The 18,971-nt window shown below is 45.0% G+C and overlaps 1 protein-coding gene across 1 annotated transcript in view; it reads right to left on the bottom strand.

The window, feature by feature from the left end:
* Positions 1-18,971, bottom strand: part of LOC107125965 (multiple epidermal growth factor-like domains protein 6) — a 329,707-nt gene that overhangs the window by 158,760 nt on the left and 151,976 nt on the right. Inside the window, exon 5 of the mRNA XM_015429453.1 lies at positions 12,351-12,473. Within this exon, the coding sequence (XP_015284939.1) occupies positions 12,351-12,473 (123 nt within the window). The remainder of the gene's footprint in view (positions 1-12,350; positions 12,474-18,971) is intronic.

Genomic DNA, 18,971 nt, shown 5'->3' with positions numbered 1-18,971 from the left:
CTACCGCACGGAGGTTTGCTGCGGCGTTCATGTCTCATGTGGTGAAAATCCACCAATTGCCTACTAAGTTAATTTCTGACAGGGGGACCCAGTTTGTTTCTAAATTTTGGAAGGAACTCCTCGCTATTTTGGGGGTGGAGCAGGGGCTCAGCAGCGCTTATCATCCCGAGACCGACGGCCAAACAGAACGGGTTAATCAAACTTTGGAGCAGTACCTTCGTTGCTTCACTAATTACCAACAAAATGATTGGGCTGATTTGTTACCCCTGGCTGAGTACTGTTACAATAACACTGTGCATAGTTCGACTGGCATGTCTCCATACAAGGCTGTCTCTGGGTATGACAGCCCCCCCCTTCCTTTCCTGGAGGGGGTCTCTGACCGTCCCGTGGGCGATGCTAATACCTGGTGTTCTTCTCTGAGAACTGCATGGCCACTTTTGTGTCAAACTCTCGATGCTGCTAAAGCAGCTTATAAGGCCCAGGCAGACAAGGGTAGGGTGGTGGGATTTGATCTGAAACCTGGGGACCTTGTGTATGTTTCTACTAAAAACATCAAGATGTTGCGCCCAAGCAGGAAGCTGGGTTGGAAATTTATCGGGCCGTTCAAGGTGCGCAAGGTGATTAATGATGTTGCTGTTGATGTTGTATTACCTAAGAATTTGCGCTCTCTGCATTCTGTCTTTCACATGAGCTTACTGAAGAAAGATCCTGGCACCTCTACATGGAGGCCAACTGTTTCTCCCCCGCCTCCGATCATCCTTGAGGGGGATGAGCATTTTGAAATCGCGGATATCCTTGACTCCAGGCTGAAACGTGGTAAACTCTGGTACCTAATTGAATGGGTTGATTTCGGTCCCCAGCACCGCGAATGGGTGGAAGAAGGGGATATTCGGGCCCCTTACCTGCTTCGTTGTTTCCACAGGAAGTTCCCGGACAAACCGGGAACCACCCAGCCCAAGACACGGGCAAGGAGGGGGTCGCAGGACGTCTTGGCAGCGATGTCGGAGGCGTGCAGGGGGGGCTCCGGGAGGTCTTCGATACTCAGGACGCTGAGTGCCGGGGCCGGCAAGCTGCCATGGTGTTCTGTGTAACTTCTGATTGTACATATGTGATCCCTGTCCCTGCCAGCTGGCCTATGTGTTTTCTCTGCTGTAATGCCAAAGTAAAACAACTGGAGGATGTGAGGGGGAGAGTATGCTTCGCTGTTAGCCTCTTACTTATCAAGCCTGTGAACTGCACCTGTGTTTTGTCTACTGTTCGCCTGGTTCCCAAGACTTGAGCAGGCAACCGTTTTCTCCTGCCCGCCAGCGGGAACGTTATCCATTGGTTGTGTTTCTAACTTGAATCCCTTTATCATGTCTGCCCTAACTGCTTGTGTTCAGTTCTAACAAAGAACGTGTTTGAGTATCTTTCCAATGCTTTGAAATAAACTTTACTTTCTTTGAAACGTGGATTTATTCTCGATGCTTGGGGATCCAACACCAGGCTAACTCAGTAGTGTCGAATCTTGGAAGTTAAGCAGGGTCAGTCCTGGTCAGTATTTTAATGGGAGACCACCAAGAAAGTGCAGAGTTGCTATGCAGAGGCAGGCAATGGCAAACCACCTCGCTTCCTCTCTAGCTTTGAAAACCTTAAGGGGTTGCCACAAGTCAGCTGGGTCTTGACTAGGGATGTGCATTCAGTTCGGCCGAACCGAATGCACCCCCGAAAATGGCCCATTCGGGCCCCTTTCAGGCTGCTGCGGGCCACAATGCCACACAGAAACCCCAAAAGACCAACGTGGGGGGGAGAGGCCAGTTTCATCCAATTGCTGCATGCATGTGCAGCCTGCAAGGTTGGTGGTGTTGCTTTGCACACCACCTTCCTTGCTTGAGAGGGGGGAGAGAGAGTCAACTCTACCCAACTCTACCCTGGCCTGACCTGCTACATCCCTGGACTTCTGGTTGCACCATCAATTTACACAGGGCAGGGCCTGTATAAATGTTGTTCCTGTTGGTCTTTTGGGGTTTCTCTGTGGCACTGTGGCATGCTTGCACTGCCACGGTGCCATTTGTTCTGGAGTGTGCCACTTGTTCTCATGGCAAACAAGCACCTCCCAAGACAGTTCACTTTCCATGAGATTCTCTGGGAGAGTCTGACTGCAGGGTGCTGCCTGCTTGCCTGCCTTAAGTGCTGCTGACTGGGTTTCCCCATTGGAAGCAATGGAGGTAATGGGGATAACCTGTTTGGGTGCCCATAGAATTGAGTCCACTGGTCCAATTGCTTTGGAACATTGGGGTTTATGTGGGAAGAGGCTCCTGAAGCTACCCTGAAAATTTAAAGCCTCTCCCTCAAACCCTCTCTCCCCCCAGAGCCACTAACAGCACCGTGGGGGAAAAGTAAATTTCCCCCCACCATAGAGAACAATTGCGGGGATGGGGGCAACCCATATGGGGACCCGTAGAATTGGACCCCCTGGTCCAATATTTTTGAAACTTGGTGTATATCTTGGGGAGAGGCTCCAGCAGCTACCCTGCGGGTTTGGATACTCTCCCTCAAACCCCCTCTTCTCCAGCCCCCAGAATATGCCCTATGTTTTCGCCATTGACTTCAATGGACCATAGGATATAATGGGGATGAAATTGACATTCGGCTGGCCAAAAGACTCCCCAATAGCTGGTACTGACGAAACTGACATGCGGGAGTCTTACTGCTGGCCGAAATTGATTCTGCCTGATTGCTGAATCTGAATCTGCCGAATTATTTTTTTTTTTTGCACACCCTTAGTCTTGACAGCACTTTCTACCCCCAGTTAGGACTGCAGACCAGCCATGCTGTTTGCTGCTGAACTGCTCACTTGAAATGAGAAGCAAAGTCTTTGAGGGTAGATAGCCAGTTAGCACACTGCTCTTCTGTCCAGTTCCATCTTGCTTGAACCTGCTGCCGGAAGGCTATCATAAGTTTCAGTTCCAGCCAGTGTGTTTGTGCTTTTCCGGTTTCTTTGCTTAAACCCTAGTTGCCATGTAGGAGCAGGAGAATGGAAGAGTGAAGATACAGTGCTATGGCTGCTGCATCTCCAAGCTTCTTTATGGTCAGAAAGTAGAAGCACTGCAGGAGCAGCTGTGTTAGTGCTACATTTCCACATCTGTAGGTCCCAATTTTTATTTATTTATTTATTATTTATTATTTGTATTTATACCCCGCCCTCCCTGGAGGCTCAGGGCGGCTAACAACATATAATTAATAAAACAGTAAAACAGTAGAAAAAATACAAAATATTAAAATTACATCATAATGTATAACCTATCTAAAACAGATCTAGCTAAAACCAAGATGGCGGTCCTCTAAGCGTCCCAGTCTTGCCCATAATGCAAAAGAGAGTATTTAGGGCCTTGGCAGTCCATGCCCATATCCAGAAGGAAGAACAGGGCATGTTCCTTTAAACCAGCTGCAGAACCTCAGTAGTGGCTCTTTGGCATAAGAGGCAGTGGAAAGTCATCTTCCTTGTGTTCGTTTGATGTGAAGTTCGGATCAAATTGGGAAATGGCTCAGTTACACGGGCATGCCCTGACCTGGGTAGCCCAGGCTAACCTGATCTTGTCATATCTAAGAAACAAAGTAGGGTCGGCCCTGATCAGTATTTGGATGGAAGATCACCAAGGAATACCAAGGTTGTGACATGGAGGCAGGCAATGGCAAACCATCTCTGAATGTCTCTTGCCTTGAAAACTCTATGGCAGGGGGGGCCAAACTGTGGCTCGGGAGCTGCATGTGGCTGTTTCACACATATTGTGTGGCTCCCAAAGGGAAGCATGCCTCCCCAATCGGTCTTCCCTTCCCCAGCCAGTGTTCCCCTCCCTGGGTAGACTTGAGATGAGGTGTGAAGCAGAGAAAGAAAGCAACTTTAAATGTGTTCTTAAAGACACACACACACACCCAGCCTGCTTGGAGAAGCCATTTGTCTCTTTAAATCCTTTCTCCAACCCAAGCCAGTTAGCGTGGGAGTCTTGAAAGATGCATTTAAAGTTAAAGTAGCTTTCTTTCCACCTCTCCCTCCTCTTCTATTTGCTGTCTTTCCACCTTTCTTTTTCTCTCTCTTTCTCCCCTCCCTCCCCATCTAAAATTAAATATCATTAACAACATCTGTTTTCATCTTTTTTGTTTTTCATTTTTGGCTGTCTCATTTAATGTTAATAAAAAGCAAATCTGCATATTTTCCAGTAAAAACATGTGGGTTATATTTGTTCATGTCTTGTGGCTTTCAAACATCTGACATTTATTCTGAGTGGCTCTTACATTAAGCAAGTTTGGCCACCTCTGCTCTATGGGGTTGCCCTTAGTCATCTATGGCTTGACAGCAAAACAAAAAACCATAGAGGTATTTAAGGTAGGCGTCGTGGGTCAGCCTGAGCTCAGCACAAAGTCCTCAGGGGAGGAGGACCCCTCAGGAGAAAGAAAGGGAGCCACATGGATGGCTCTGAGTCAGCAGACAGACTGATGAGCTGCAGGCTGACCAAGACTCACCACCAACAGCTAATTAAGACCAGTCTCACCTCCACCCTTTGAGTGCCAGAGACAGAAGCTTAGAAGGGAGCTGCAAGCAAGGAGGCAGAGTGCACGTCTCCTGGTCCATCGCCAACTGCTTGCTGATGACAGCCTGAAGTAGTTGCAGCAGTACTCCCAAGCAGCTGGCTGCTAACAAGGGCTTGTTAGGAAGCACCTATAAAACCCAGTGCTAGGAGCCTGCATGTTGTAGAAGCAACAACTCACCAATCTCTTGATTCAGTGACCACAGCTCTGAACTCTGTTCCTGTGACCCCTGGACCGGCCATTCACTCTGACTCTGGAATCCCTGCACTTGTAAATGACCTTGGACAGCTGGACCTTGCTTCCTGTATAATGTTCTGAACTGGACTCTGCTCTCTCAGAAACTGACCTTTGGACTAAATTTTGACTCTGACTAGAATTTGGCCTGAACTGACCCTAGATTCTACCAGCAGGTGTTCTGATTATACATGGAAGCAGGGGTGTGAGACAATATAAAAAGGGATACGTATGTATGTATTAAAATGAATTACTACACCTTTAGCAGTCTTTTATAAATATTGTCCTGTACTATTATAATTCTGGTGGGGTTGGGCCATGGCTTCCTGGTAAAGCACCTGCTTCGCAGGCAAAAAGTCCCAGGATCAGTTCCTGACATTCCCAGCTGAAGGATCAAGTAGTAGGTGATCTGAAAGACTCCACTAAACACCCAGACGAGCTGACACCACTCAGAGTAGACAAGACTGAACTTGATAGACAATGGTTAGTCAGCTTCATAAGTGTCCATATGTCACTGGATAATTAAAATAAACTAAAATTCTTAGCAGCCGCCTTTGGGAAATGGCTATCCCAAATCATCGTGGCATAAACCAATGTCTTGCCAGAGCTTCTGAACCAGGATAGCAGTCTTTCTTCTCAGTGATACAGCACATGGCTTGGGCAGTCTACAGCAACTGCAACTGATCCAGGGGTTACTTCCCAAAAGCTTCTTGCACAACATGCAACCAGTCTGGGCTGATAGTAGTGGCTATCATTTTGACAGAAGAAGAGGAAGAGGAGGAGGAGGAGATTGGATTTATACCAGATGGGGCTGAGAGAGCTCCCTTGAGAACTGCCCTTAAGAGAACAGCTTTGAAAGAACTTATGACCAATGCTCCCTCTAAACTGTGGAGTCTTGTGAGCAAAAAATTCTACTTTGTGAGCTACTGGCATTAAAGTTGTGAGCGAGCGATTTGGCTACTGCATCAATTAGTTTGCTCTGGAGCCATCCTTCCTGAGCGAAGACAAAAATGTGTGAGCCGGAGGCTAAAAAACTGTGAGCTAGCTCACACTAACTCAGCTTAGAGGGAACACTGCTTATGACTGACCCAAGGTCACACCAGCAGCTGCATGTGGAGGAGTGGGGAATCAAACCCGTCCTCCAACATATCCTTCTTAGGCCAGTAAGTGGTATTATGATGGATAAATCTTGTTGCTTGAAGAAATAATGGGTATCTAGAGGATTTACAAAGATTGATAGGCAGCACAGCTAGGATTCTTCTTAGTATCTAGTATTGAGCCCATAGTGATCATAGTAAGCATCTTGTAGTGGCAGAAGCAGGGGGGGGGTTCTGGGGAAACTCAGCAGCTTTCCAGCGAGGGACAGAGGAGGGAGGGAAGGATAAAAAAGTTAAATTGCAGAAAGCTTTTTACACTGCCCTGTACCTACCCAGTGAAAAACATCAGGAGACAAAAGACTGGAAGGGGGGGGGGGGGGGGGGGAAACCCTAGCCTCCTCTTTTGTCTTTAACAGCATCTTGATTTCAGACGTCAGCAAGCTAGTGTTCCAGGTTTGGATATAAACAAGATTGCCTGCTAATCTTTGTAGATGGAGTTGCTGTTAAAGGTGGCAGAATCAGTAAAAAATAAAGCCGGGGTCCAGTCACGTGCAGAATTAGCGGCGTGATAGGGACGAATGCCGGGCAGAAAACTCGCATTGCGTGGCCGAAGAAGCCGAGTTAAGAGATACCAGGGAAAGTGCACTAGTTTCCGGAAAACACGGGGTGTGGGCGGGCGTCAGATTGTGGAAGCGCTGGTATCTCGTCGCTTCCGGTGGTGTGCGCCCAAACGCAGAACTGCAGGGGGTGAGTGAAATCCTAGTACAGGAAAAGCTTCTGTTCAACAGAAGTGGAAGAGTTGTGATATGGAGTGACAACTTTTTCCATTTTGCGCACAGAAGTGCACTTACTTTGAAAGCCATACAATATATTATCAGCAACTATCAGTCAGAGAGCAAAGCCTTGAGAGATGGAAGGTAGATAAATAAGTGGTTTAAATACCAGAACTACACTCAAGAGAGGAGGAGCAGTTCAAGTCAAAGCGATCAGCGATGTCTACTACCCAAATGCAACCCAACACTACACTGAAGCGCCTTATGCACTGCCCAACACTACAATGAAGCCCCATAAACAGGAATATCCGTAACACAGCTCCACTGGTACATCTTTGTCAGGGGTCAGCTGCCCTCTTCCAGAGGAACACATCACAGGAGTTAGAACCCCACCTGACACACTGTGGCCCAGTTTCAGCAGAATAAAGTCTTTGGGAAATGGCTATCCCAAATCATCGTGGCATAAACCAATGTCTTGCCAGAGCTTCTTTTTTGGACGGTACCATTTCAGAGTGCTGGGAGAGGGGTGTTTAGTACTCCTTCCCCACACAAAAAACCTCCTTCTGCAGACAGACAAAGTAGCCGGGGAGAAAAGACAGCTGAACCCGCTTCCTTATCATACTCAGTTTTCTGTGTTCAAGAACATATCTCCATGGGATGTCATTCAAACTTGTACACACACCCCACCCAATCAAATGGTACAATCTAAGAAAATATTTGCCTCTAATCTCTGCTGGCTGTTTATTTTTATTTTATTTATATCCCACCCTCCCCACATAACAAGCTTAGGCCAGGTTCCATCAACAATCACGCAAGTCTGCAAAATAACAGTTAAAACCACTTAAAATACATCAAGATTAGCTCATTTTGTATTGAGATGACCTTCAGTAATCCCAGCAGAGGTACCAGTTGTGGATACTCTCCCTTACCTGTCTGAAAACCAGTAACATGGGGTTGATCCTATTTCATTCCTTTACTGGCAGCATGAAACATCCTACTCACGTACAAGAGCACTTGTGATTACGTTAAGATTTGGTTAGGAAGCTATTCCCCAACAGGATGCAATGCCACCAATAACGGGGAAGCATCAGTGCCCCTAATCGTCCCACCAATTCCCCTCCTCCCACTGCAGATCTCCCACCATCCTAGGAATGTGACTACTGACCTACCCCAAGAACAATTCAGGGTCCTCGATAACAAATTGACATGATGGTCTCACCTGTGTTCCAGAGACAGCCGTCAGGCCTATGAAAAGTCACATGTCTTTTCAAGCAAACAGCAAGAGTGCTAGCCATCCCTTCATAAGGCTGAAAATGTGAGTGGATGGATAACAGATGGATAATACAGATGCCCCTCCTAATGGAAATTTGTTTGCAAGTTAGAAGGGAGTCAGAAAGAGAGAGAGAGAGAGACTGCTTTCAGGATATATTTTTATTCGTTTATGTAATTCATTTGTACTCTGTTTTTCTTCCCAGCCAATGTTCCCTCTAAGCTGTGGAGTCTTGTGAGCAAAAATTCTACTCTGTGAGCTCCTGGCATTAAAGTTGTGAGCAAGCAATGTGGCTACTGCATAAATTAGTTTGCTCTGGAGCCATCCTTCCTGAGCGAAGACAAAAATGTGTGAGCTGGAGGCTAAAGAACTGTGAGCTAGCTCACACTAACTCAGCTTAGAGGATACACTGGTGGGGACCCAAAACAGCTTACATTGTTCTCCTCTGCTCCATTTCATCCTCACAACTACCCTGGGAGGTAGCTACGGCTGGAACACATTGACTGGCCCAAGGTCACCCAGTGAGTTTCCATGGCACAAGTGAGGATTTCAAACCTGGGTCTCCCAGGTACTAGTCTGATGCTTTTAACTGATGTACCCAGGGGTCATTTCGTAGAAAAAGAGCTAGGGGAACTCATTAGCATAACTCATTAGCATATGCCACACCCCCTGACATCAGGGGCCTGGCGGTGGACCTGCAAGGCCAGTGGGAGTGCGAGGAAGCCCCGCCAAGGCCCTCCCTGGCCCCAGGCAGGCAAGGGTGGGGAGAGGAGGGGAGGAAGCAACTTACCCTCCCTCTTCTCCTGCCTCCTCCTGGCTGAATGAGGGCTGGAAGCGGGGCGGCCGGAAGCAGGGGGCGGGGCTTCGTCATGTGCCCCGCCCCCTGCACCTCACCGGCGGAACTGCGTTCCCCCGCGTTCCCCCCCGAAATGACCTCTGGATATACCACACTGGCTGTCATATCATATAAAATAAACAAGTCAGAAATCTGATCAAGGGTATGACACTCTCGGCCATGTCTTTTCCTGGATTAAAGTTGAAAGAAATTCAATTTTTCATCAGTTTGTTTCCCCTGCCCCCCCCCAACTATTTAGTACCTTTAAATTATATTGATACAGAAGATGACTATGCTGATTCCCAGTCATATTCGACTCAGAGCTCATAATACTCATGATATGAAAAGGCAAATCTATCTTTGGATACTTCAGGGGAAAACGAATAAGCTGCCAAATATAACACAGAAAGCACCTGTTAGCAGAAGTAGTGCCTCAGGATCCTTTTCCTTTTACCAAGTCATCTGCAGACTCTAATTCAACCCAAATAGACTGAATAAAAAGGGAAGCCTTTGGCAATATAAGCATTGTGGTTCGTTTCAGATATTGCCAGCTATTAGACTGAGAAAGATTTGCTACCATCTAAAAAACACAGGGGGGGGGGGAACAGTTTAGTCTGACCGATCCTAATGCCAGCAACAGAAATTGTATCCTAGAGTGGGATAGGCAAGATGCATTTCCAGGCAACCTGTTTGAAGCAAACTGGAAATAAAACTCGCACTTTCCCCTTTCATACATTACACCTCTGTGTATCTGGAGGCCAGCAATCGCATGAATTAAAGCAAACTCCTCCTGATAAGCACCATTACCACGTTGACCTCACAGGGCACTGTGTGTACTTTGAGTGTGCATACAGCTTTGGTACAAGCAAGCTGAATACTGGATTTTCCAGGGCTTGGTTCATGGGTATCAAAGCTGTACATGCACACACACTATGAGTCCCTATTCAGTCAATACGGTGACTGCACAGGGTGGCTGCAAACAGCACACTCCGCATACGTGCAGCTGCCAACATCCTGGCATGCACAGACATACCTGAAGACGGCTACTGCCAATAGTTATGGACTGTTAGTTATTGTAGATTTTCCAGGCTATATGGTTTTGGTCTTGGCATTGTAGTACCTGACGTTTCACCAGCAGCTGTGACTGGCATCCTCAGAGGTATAACACAGAAATAATGGAGTACTCTCTGTGTCAATGTGAGAAGAAAAATGGTAGGCAGGTTATTTTTTATCTACTCAGGATGGTGGGGTAGGGCTGAGTCATTATCTTGTAGAAGTTTCCCAGGCTGCAACATGCTAATGGAGGAGCTTTCCTGAGGAGGTTCTTTTGCATATGGATTGGCTGTTGAAATTCTAATCTTATCTCAGTGTTGTTGTAAAATGTAAAGCATTTTGTGTTTTTCAGGACTGGAAACCATGCCACTATTCATTTTTAAACTCTCTTCTTTCCTGTTAAAATTGTGTTTATGTTTATGAATTTGAATGGCTTCCCTGTATAATCTGACATGATAATTGGATGTGTCGTCCAGCATTTCAGTGTGCTGGAATAAGATACTGTGTCCTGTTTGAGTTAGGCTATGTTCAGCCACTGCTGATTTTTTCAGTTAATCTCTTACTGTAATGGCTGGTTCTTTTGACATGTTTGAATATGCTGTTATGTTGTTTTACTCTTCTTAATATTTTTTTTTTAAGTCTGCAGTGTCTTTCATGTTTTTTTATTCTTCTCTGGATGCTACATTGTGTGGTCCCAATGTAAACCTCTCCGCAACTGCAGGGTATGCAGTATACTCCTGCAGAAGTGAGGGGGGTCTCTTCTGTCTTTTGCCGATCATAGCATCTGTTGTATTTTTCTGGTGGGTCTGTTTGTAGGTTGTGTTTTTTCATAAATTTTCCCATCTGATCAGTGATTCCTTTGATATATGGCAAAAACACTTTTCCTGTGGGAGACTGTTTTTCCTCACTTGTTTGTTTTACATTTGGTTTAATCACTCTTCTGATTTCATTCCTGGAGTAGCCATTTGCTTGAAGTGCGTGGTTTAGATGATTCAGTTTATCATTGAGAAAGTGCGGTTCACATATCCACACAACTGAGGAATGACTGAAGACTGGGATGGTTGGCAAGGAGGAGCCCCCCCCCCCCCATTTAGGCCAGAAAAGGACAGAGCTTCTAGTTAGAGAAATGATTCCCTGCCCAGATGAAAAAGGAGATAGCTCTGAAAAGTGGAGTGATTTCTGGTTTGCTTCAAGAGAAGGAATTTGGGTACTTGATAGTGTGTCCCTGCCTTCTGAAACCTGAAGAGTCAGTTAAAACTGAAGAACTTATACCGGAGTGTTTAGCAGTCACTGAAATTAAAGCCTCTCTATCTCAAAGATTCTAAGACCTTTGTGAAAAGCTTTAAATGCTTACTTGCTGGAAACACAGGAACTGGAGTTTGTGAAATTACTAAGTTACCTCAGAGTTATTATTGATTCACCTCAGACATTTTACCCTTGATTTCACCTGACCTTTTCCCCTCTATGTTAAATAAAATGTTTTGTTTATATTTGAACTTTCAAAAGCCTCTGGTGTGCCATTTTCAGAAGTATAAGTTAAGGAGTTGGTTTTGTCTCTTCTCTCAAGTACCTGGGCTGAGCCAGCAACAAAATATAATAACGTGACAGGGTGGAACAGCCATAAACCTTCAAACAAGAAAAAAAAAACAGATAAACCGACTGCTCAGCCAGAAAGGAAGAATAATAGGGGGGGGGGGATCCTGCATGTGAGGGAGGGAAGAGGGTGAGATCGCCATACCAATGCAAGAATGTTCCTTGCCTATTACTCCCCCAAGGCTCTCAAAAAGAATTGGATGTTGAACATGGCAGGCAATGGCAAACCACCTCTGAATGTCTCTTGCCTCAAAAACCCTACAGGGTCGCCATAAGTCAGCTGTGACTTGATGGCAACGACAACAACTAACACCATTTATTCCAGTATGAGCTTCCATAAGACAGAGATCACTTCACCAGAGGACACGGAGCGTACATCAGTTAGGTGTAAAGTATTTCTACTAAAAGCTGAGTCGAAATACTTTTGCCTGATGGTTGAACACTGGTTGATACATCTGATGAAGTAGGCTCCAACTCACAAATGCTCACCTTGGAATAAATTCCGTTTGTCTTTATTAAGGTGCCACTGGACTTCTGTTTTATTGTGTGGCTACAGACTAATATGGCTACTAACCTATAATGCTCACTATAACCAGATCACCAGCCTAGTTTATCAACAGAGTACCAAAAATTACCAGGTGCTACTTGATATATTTAAGACGAATCATCATTGGCAGCCTAGCAATGAAAAAACTGGATCACCGACAAAGCAATGCAAATGATATTCAGACTTTCCCCATCTGCAACAGCCCTTTTGAAGAGTCCTTGCAACCAACGGCATCTTTATCATCGAAACACATATCTGCATTTTAAAGTAAGCCATTTGAACGCATAAGCACTAAACTGCCTGCCAAAAACAAAACAGCCCACTTTGCTTTCCTTCAGAAAGGGTTCCTCACGCCAGAGACTCTACACAGGCTGTTTACCTTCACAGGATTTCTTGTCTTCTGCCAGTTTTTGGCCCGCTGGACATTTGCAATAGTAGCTGCCAACTGTATTGCAGCACTGCCCCTGACAGCCTCCGTTCTCAACAGCACATTCGTTTACGTCTGTAACGAGAAGCATTTCATGAGGGTTAGACTCAGGAAATACAATAGGATACTAAACCGGCATTGCAAGCCTGGCCATGTCATCTGCCAACTCAAAAACAGTCCGCCAGCTCGGAATGATAATCTATTGGGTGTTCAACAACTGTTCTGTGTTCGCTGCCTACCAGGAAACTGCAAACACAAGCCTCTAGGCAGGCCACAATATATGGATGATGGGTCATAAGGTTTAGCAAAGCTTACCATTATGCTTGATTCTAGATGCATGAATTATTCACATTTATCAAAGACAACATCATGTCCTCCAACTGGAAATGAGGGAATGATATAAACAACATCTCACTGATTGCATCATGTTTATAACCCTCTATCTGACAGAATCAAGATTCCCCCCCCCCCAATAGAAAAACAGACTTTGAATTGTTCCTTGGGATTGAAACAAAAAAGGGCAGCACTTCTGTTTGTGCAAGCATGTATGCATCTGTGTATGTCTCTTTAATACTTGCACTATGTTCACGCCCTTTTAGTAGTTTTTCTGACAATGTCGGGGGAGCTCCAGTTCTGCTGGCAGAAGTCCACTTGAGGTAATGAGGATCCAATCCATTATCTCTGACAGAGTGTCATGGATTCAGGGAAACAGGGGGTTGGATTCAACCAGCTTTTCTGCTGCCAAAATAGGGTCCACTGCCCGCCCCTAGCCATGAATTGGCCAACATTGGGTGGAAAAGCTTGCTAGATCCAATGCACGATGTGATTTAGTAGTGAACCTTTGTTCTCATTCAGTAGAGCTCTTTTGCTTCACATTTTGAGATCCAGAAGGAAAACTTTCAAACAAAATCAGAACAGCTAGGTTTGAGTCCAGTAGCACCTTAGCAACCAACAAGATTTGGGGGGTATACGCTTTTGGAGAGTCAAAGCTTTCTTCTTCCAATATCTGGAGTCGAATTTAAGGTGCTCTTCTATGCAGACCAGCACAGAAAAGGAAGTTAGGTAAACTACATTTAGCTGCACACCAATATTCAGTAAACAAAGGAGAAGCCATTTTATAAAACACTTTACTCAGCCTTTCTTGGGAAGGAGAAGCCATTTTATTACAATACACATATACGAAGAATATACACACACTTGTGTTATACAGCATGCTTTTCTCCATCATAAGAACACAAGAAGAGCCCTGCTGGATCAGACCAGTGGTTTATCTAGTCCAGCATCCTGTCTCACACAGTGGCCAACGTGTTCATACGCTAGGGTTGCCAAGTCTCACCTTGTTCTGGAGCGGGGGACTCCCGGGTCGATCCCAGAGCACGCGCGCCGCATCCACATCACCAGGAAGTGACGTGACGATGCTGGGCACGCTGGGGGCGGGGCCACGACTATCCGAGGGAAAACCATAGAGTTTTCCCTCGGATGACTGTGGCCCCGCCCCCAGCATGCCCGGCGTGGTCGCGTCACTTCCTGGTGACGTGCACGTTGGGGTGGAGTTCCCTCCGGGGCCCGATCCGGCGGCGGCAGGAAACAGGCCTCTGGGGCGGGGGTTTCCCCGCCCCCCGGGGGGTCTTGGCAAGTCTATCATCTGCAGGGCCAACAAAAGGGCATAGAAGCTGAGGCCTTCCCTGATGTTGCCTCCTGGCACTGGCATTTAGAGGTTTACTGACTCTGAATGTGGAGGTTCCCCGTAGTCACCACAGCTAGTAGCCACAGACAGACCTATCCTCCATCAGTCTGTCTAATCCCCTTTTTAAAGGTGTCTGTGTCTGTGGCAATCACTACATCCTGTGGTGGTGAATTCCACATTTTAATCACTCATTGCCCAAAGAAGTCTTTGCTTTTGTCCATCCTGAATCTACTGCCCATCAGCCTCATTAGATGCTCTTGAGTTCTAGTATTTTGGGAGAGGGAGAAAAAGTTCTCTTTGTCAACTCTCTCCATCCTGTGCGTAATTTATAAACCTCTGTCATGTCCCCTTTTAGTTTTTTTTTTCCTTTTCTAATCTGAGAAGTCCCAGACTCTTCAGCCTTTCCTTATAGGGAAGGTGCTCCAACCCCCTAAATCATCTTGCTTGCCTTCTTCTGTACTTTTCCCAACTCTGGGCACTTTTAGAATATCTGCTAGATGCCATGACTGGACCTCTGTTTCAGTGACCACACTCATGGGGTTAACTTGTTCTGTGAACCTTAATAAGCTAGGCTTTGGTGCGTGTCATAGATCACTGAACCTATAAAAAGTTGCTGGGGTAGAATAAGTTTTGGGGAAACATTCACAGTATAACAGCCCAATAATCTATTACATGGCCATTTCAGGAGGAGACTACTCGACTCTACCAGAGTTCTGCTACTCCATAACAAATTCAACTACTAAACACATTAAACTCCCTTTTACTGAGTCACACCACTGGCTTATCAAGGTCAGCACTGTGTATTACAACTGGCAGCAGCTCTTTAGGGTCTCAGGAGGTCTTTCACATTAGCTCCTGACATGTCTGTTAACTTGAGATGCTGGCTATTGAATGTAACACATTCTGCAAGAAGAACAAATGCTTTGGAATTGAGCTATGGTCCCACATTGGTCCCACAATGGATGCCGGAGCCTGTAATCCTAATAAAGAACCCAATCATACACAATTAAAATTTTCTGCTCACTGTGATTTTTTGCTTGGAAAGATTCAAACATTTGGAGTAAATACCCCCAAGTAGATGGATGTTCAACTTGGAAGGTCTACTATGTTGCACTGCAGTTTAAGATAGGGCGACAAAAACTCCAGCAACACCAGCATCCAGAAGAACAAGACAACTAACAATGCTATGATCCTGGATAACAGCATGTGAGTAAATCAACCTTACCCTGCTTGCAATACCCATTTTCTCAAGTCAAGTACTGGTGATTTGTTCACAATTTACAGCAGGCAATATTTAGAGCATATCTGTATCTGTGCCGTAGGTGGCATTCTTCATCATTCAGGCAGCTGGCCCATAGCTGCTGCTGCCAAATGCACAGAACTTACTATAGTGCTAGAGCTGATGGGAAACTGCCATTTCCTCCGCCTTCAGATTCAACCACAAAACCAAAAGTTCCCATCAAGGCCAGCAAATGCTGAGGAAGATGGGAAAAATAACTTACCAAACAGATTGCCCCCGGTCAACGCTTACATTTAAAGAGCCCACTCATGTGGCAGATTGCCCCACCTTCAGAAAGGTAAGTTTTGTATGACATAGGAGTGGAGCTAGTGTGGAAGGGTCAGGTACCTCTGTACGTGCATGTGCCACACGCAGCCATTCCACTTTAATGCTTGCAAATGCCAGAACATTTTTGAGTGTTCCACAAAGCTTCTTATAAAAATGCTAATTTTATTTACTTACTTACTTATTGTATTGAGCACAGGGATGGTTTTCCATCACACAAAGCACACTATGTCAAGGCTTTGTCTCACTTTATGAAATAAAGACGAAAGAGATCTTGGAGAAGATCTGTGAAAACGTGCCTTGAGAAATTCAGTCAATCCTGAGATGACAAGATCGCCAGCGCTGCCTTCCTGCTCGTCTTCTGGAAATAGCTGTGCAGACTATACTTCTCACAAGATGTTGCCTTCCATCTTTTGAAAAAGGCATTGCTCACTATGATGTATGAACTGGTTTCAAACAGTACCTGGTGTCCCTATAGAGGGGTGGGAGACTCAGTGCTAACTGCCCCAGAGTTTCCTGCTTTGGTGCAACAATATCAATCTGAAACACATATGCATACTCAAAAGTGAACAATCTCTCACCTTCACACCAACCAAGCCCCAGGAATATATCAAAAATTAGCATGGTCTAACATGCATATCTTTCACACTGCATGTCTTCATGCAGACCAGAAAACACCTCACCAGTTAAACAGTAACACTGCATAGGAATTATCAGTTTAAATGGCTCTTCCTTCACACTGCATATTGCATTAACCACATTCTTTGTAAAAGGGGGAGGTTATAAAGTATGTATTCTGAACTTCACTTGTAGAGGTAGCTGTGATGGACCCCCACTTCTTATTTACTGTGAAGCAGATTTTCCTGCCAAAACACTATCCCCCACTCTGACTGAGTAGCCCCTTGGTATAGAATTACGATTTTCTGCGTGTTCCACCCTGTGATATAAAAGTTATTTGGCTTTTGCCCAGGCCAGAGATTTATTGTAGCTTAGCAGGATCCCTCTTATAATTCCCTTTGTATGACACTTGACACAAAGTAAAGTTCAAACAGGAATGCTGATTTTATTGAACAGGCACTGTTGGATTAGGAATAGGCAGAGGACAAGAAACTGAGGTGAATTTTGTTTATACAAATTATATAATCATATTTTGAACAGGCAACAGAGTATAGTTGAAGGTTATTTTTATAGATACTCAGTTCTTAACTGTGAGAGGTTTGTTTGTCTTGGAGATTTCTTTCAGCAACAATGTGTCTTGATAAAGTTTCATAAAACTATCTTAGTTTCCTGGAAGCCAGTACTTCCTTCCTATATTTAAATACCTCCCATGTGGGATTACAACTTTCCTTTTGACTCTTGAGGAATCTAAGACTATTTCCCTTTTCACACAAACCAGGGGTCCCTTCTGAGTTGAACCCACTGAATAACTCGGTAAGAAATATCCCCCTCTTTCTAGGAGCAATAATCCTTTTCTGTTTGGCTAGACTGGCAGTTTCAACTTACTGTCCAGTCTCTTCTGTGAAACCTAAACCCCAGTTCTGGAGACTATGAATAAATGGAATTCAGCTAGGGCTGACGCTTAGTTCTAATTTCTGAACTTTTCCTCAAATGTGATGATACACAGTAAGGGCAAGGCGGTGTCCCTTCACTTCACAAGAGAACTTGTCTGTTTCCCTCTGACAGACACACTAACTCCACTTGTCTGGCTTCTGACACACCAGAGAGGAATCAAGACAAAAAAGACCCTTTTCCTCAGCACTCAGCTGTTCTTAAAGCTCTCTTCAGCTGGCGAATCAGAGAGAAGCAGGGGTGCAGGCAGGCAGCTGCCTGTCAATTAATCTATGCTTCATAGTGAGGCATTAACCCCTAATCTCCCAGTTCACTGTTTTTGATGCACTAAGCATCCTAGTTTTGGAGATCAGTTTGTCACGGTAGCATTCAGCCAAAGTTCATCCCAAGCATCACCAAAGGTGACAAAGTTTGCAAAAGCCCTTCTCTTTTGGAACTGACATTCTATCAAACTGCAGGGAGATTTCACAAGACTAGTTTTCAATGTGAAAAATACAAAGGAGAAGGGGAATCAAAATCTTTTCGAATGTGATATACCTGAATTCTTCTGATCACTTCATTCTCCTTTCTTTGTTTCACAGTGAGGTTTCTTCTGACCTGAAAGTTTCGCCCTGACCTTGCTCCTCTTATTCATCTTCACAGTTTTCTCCCCATTTCATTTCCTGCCCCTCTCTTTATCAGGTTCTCATCTTCTTAGAATCCCTTCTGTGCTATTTAGCTTCTTCATGCATCTTTATGCCTGAAACTCGTTCCTTTAAACCTCCTCTTTGACCCACTTTAAACCTTTAAACCTCCTCTTTGACTCACTTTAAGAAATTATAATTCTTTTTCCCCCTCCTGGATACTCTTTTTTCCTCACCTTCTATTATACTTTCTTATGGCTTCCTACTTCTGTATTTATTGGAGGCAGCCAGGCACTCCTATTCTCATCCTTACTTTAGCTCCCATCCCACTTGGCCTTTCACCCCAACACACTTTTTTGGGGTGGCCAAAGAGGGAATCCTCCTTTCTTTCTCACCAGTGGAAAAAGATGACTGGATTGTAGTAACCATTACATATAGACTTTTTACTTTAACCTTTTCCTTAGTTTTAGCTTAACTCACTCATCCAGTGCACATATGACTGTATCTGTCCTTGTGTATCAATGCTTTTTTAAAAATATTGCCATCTGCAGATAGGGACCGACTTGATATTACTCCAGTACAGCATTTAGAATATTCTAGAACCTTTTTAGTTTCATGCCGTGACCTGGACAGCAGGGTTGCCCCCAGTTTGTACTTGTATGGGAGACCAGAGTTACTATACAGAGGCAGGCAATTTAAAAATTGTATTCATATTTCACTTTATGTAGTAAGTTCTGTATTTCATTCATTTTGGTTTGTTCTCTCCCCCCCCAACCTTTCGGTTACGTAATTCATTCACCCCTGAACTGAATGGCCTAGGCTCGTCTGATCTCATAAGCTAAGCAGGGTTGTCCCAGTTTGTACTCGGAAGGGAGACTACCAAGGAAGTCCAGGGTCACTGTACAGAGTCAGGCAATTGCAAACTACCTCTGAAATCTCTCTTGCCTTGAAAACCCTACAAAGTCAGCATAAATTGACTGCAATTTGACAGCACTTTCCACTAGCAGTTTCAGGTGGGTAGCCATGTTGGGCTGCAGTAGAAAAGCACGATTCGAGTCTGGTAGCACCTTGGAGACTGACAAGATTTCTAGGGTATAAGCTTTTGAGAGTCAAAGCTATTGGACTTGAAT

The sequence above is a fragment of the Gekko japonicus genome, unplaced genomic scaffold, assembly GCF_001447785.1.
Source record: "Gekko japonicus isolate JY-2015 unplaced genomic scaffold, Gekko_japonicus_V1.1 scaffold193, whole genome shotgun sequence".
Classification (NCBI taxonomy): Eukaryota; Metazoa; Chordata; class Lepidosauria; order Squamata; family Gekkonidae; genus Gekko; species Gekko japonicus.
The sequence above is the reverse complement of the archived record's forward strand: the minus strand, read 5'-3'. Positions and strand labels throughout refer to the sequence as shown.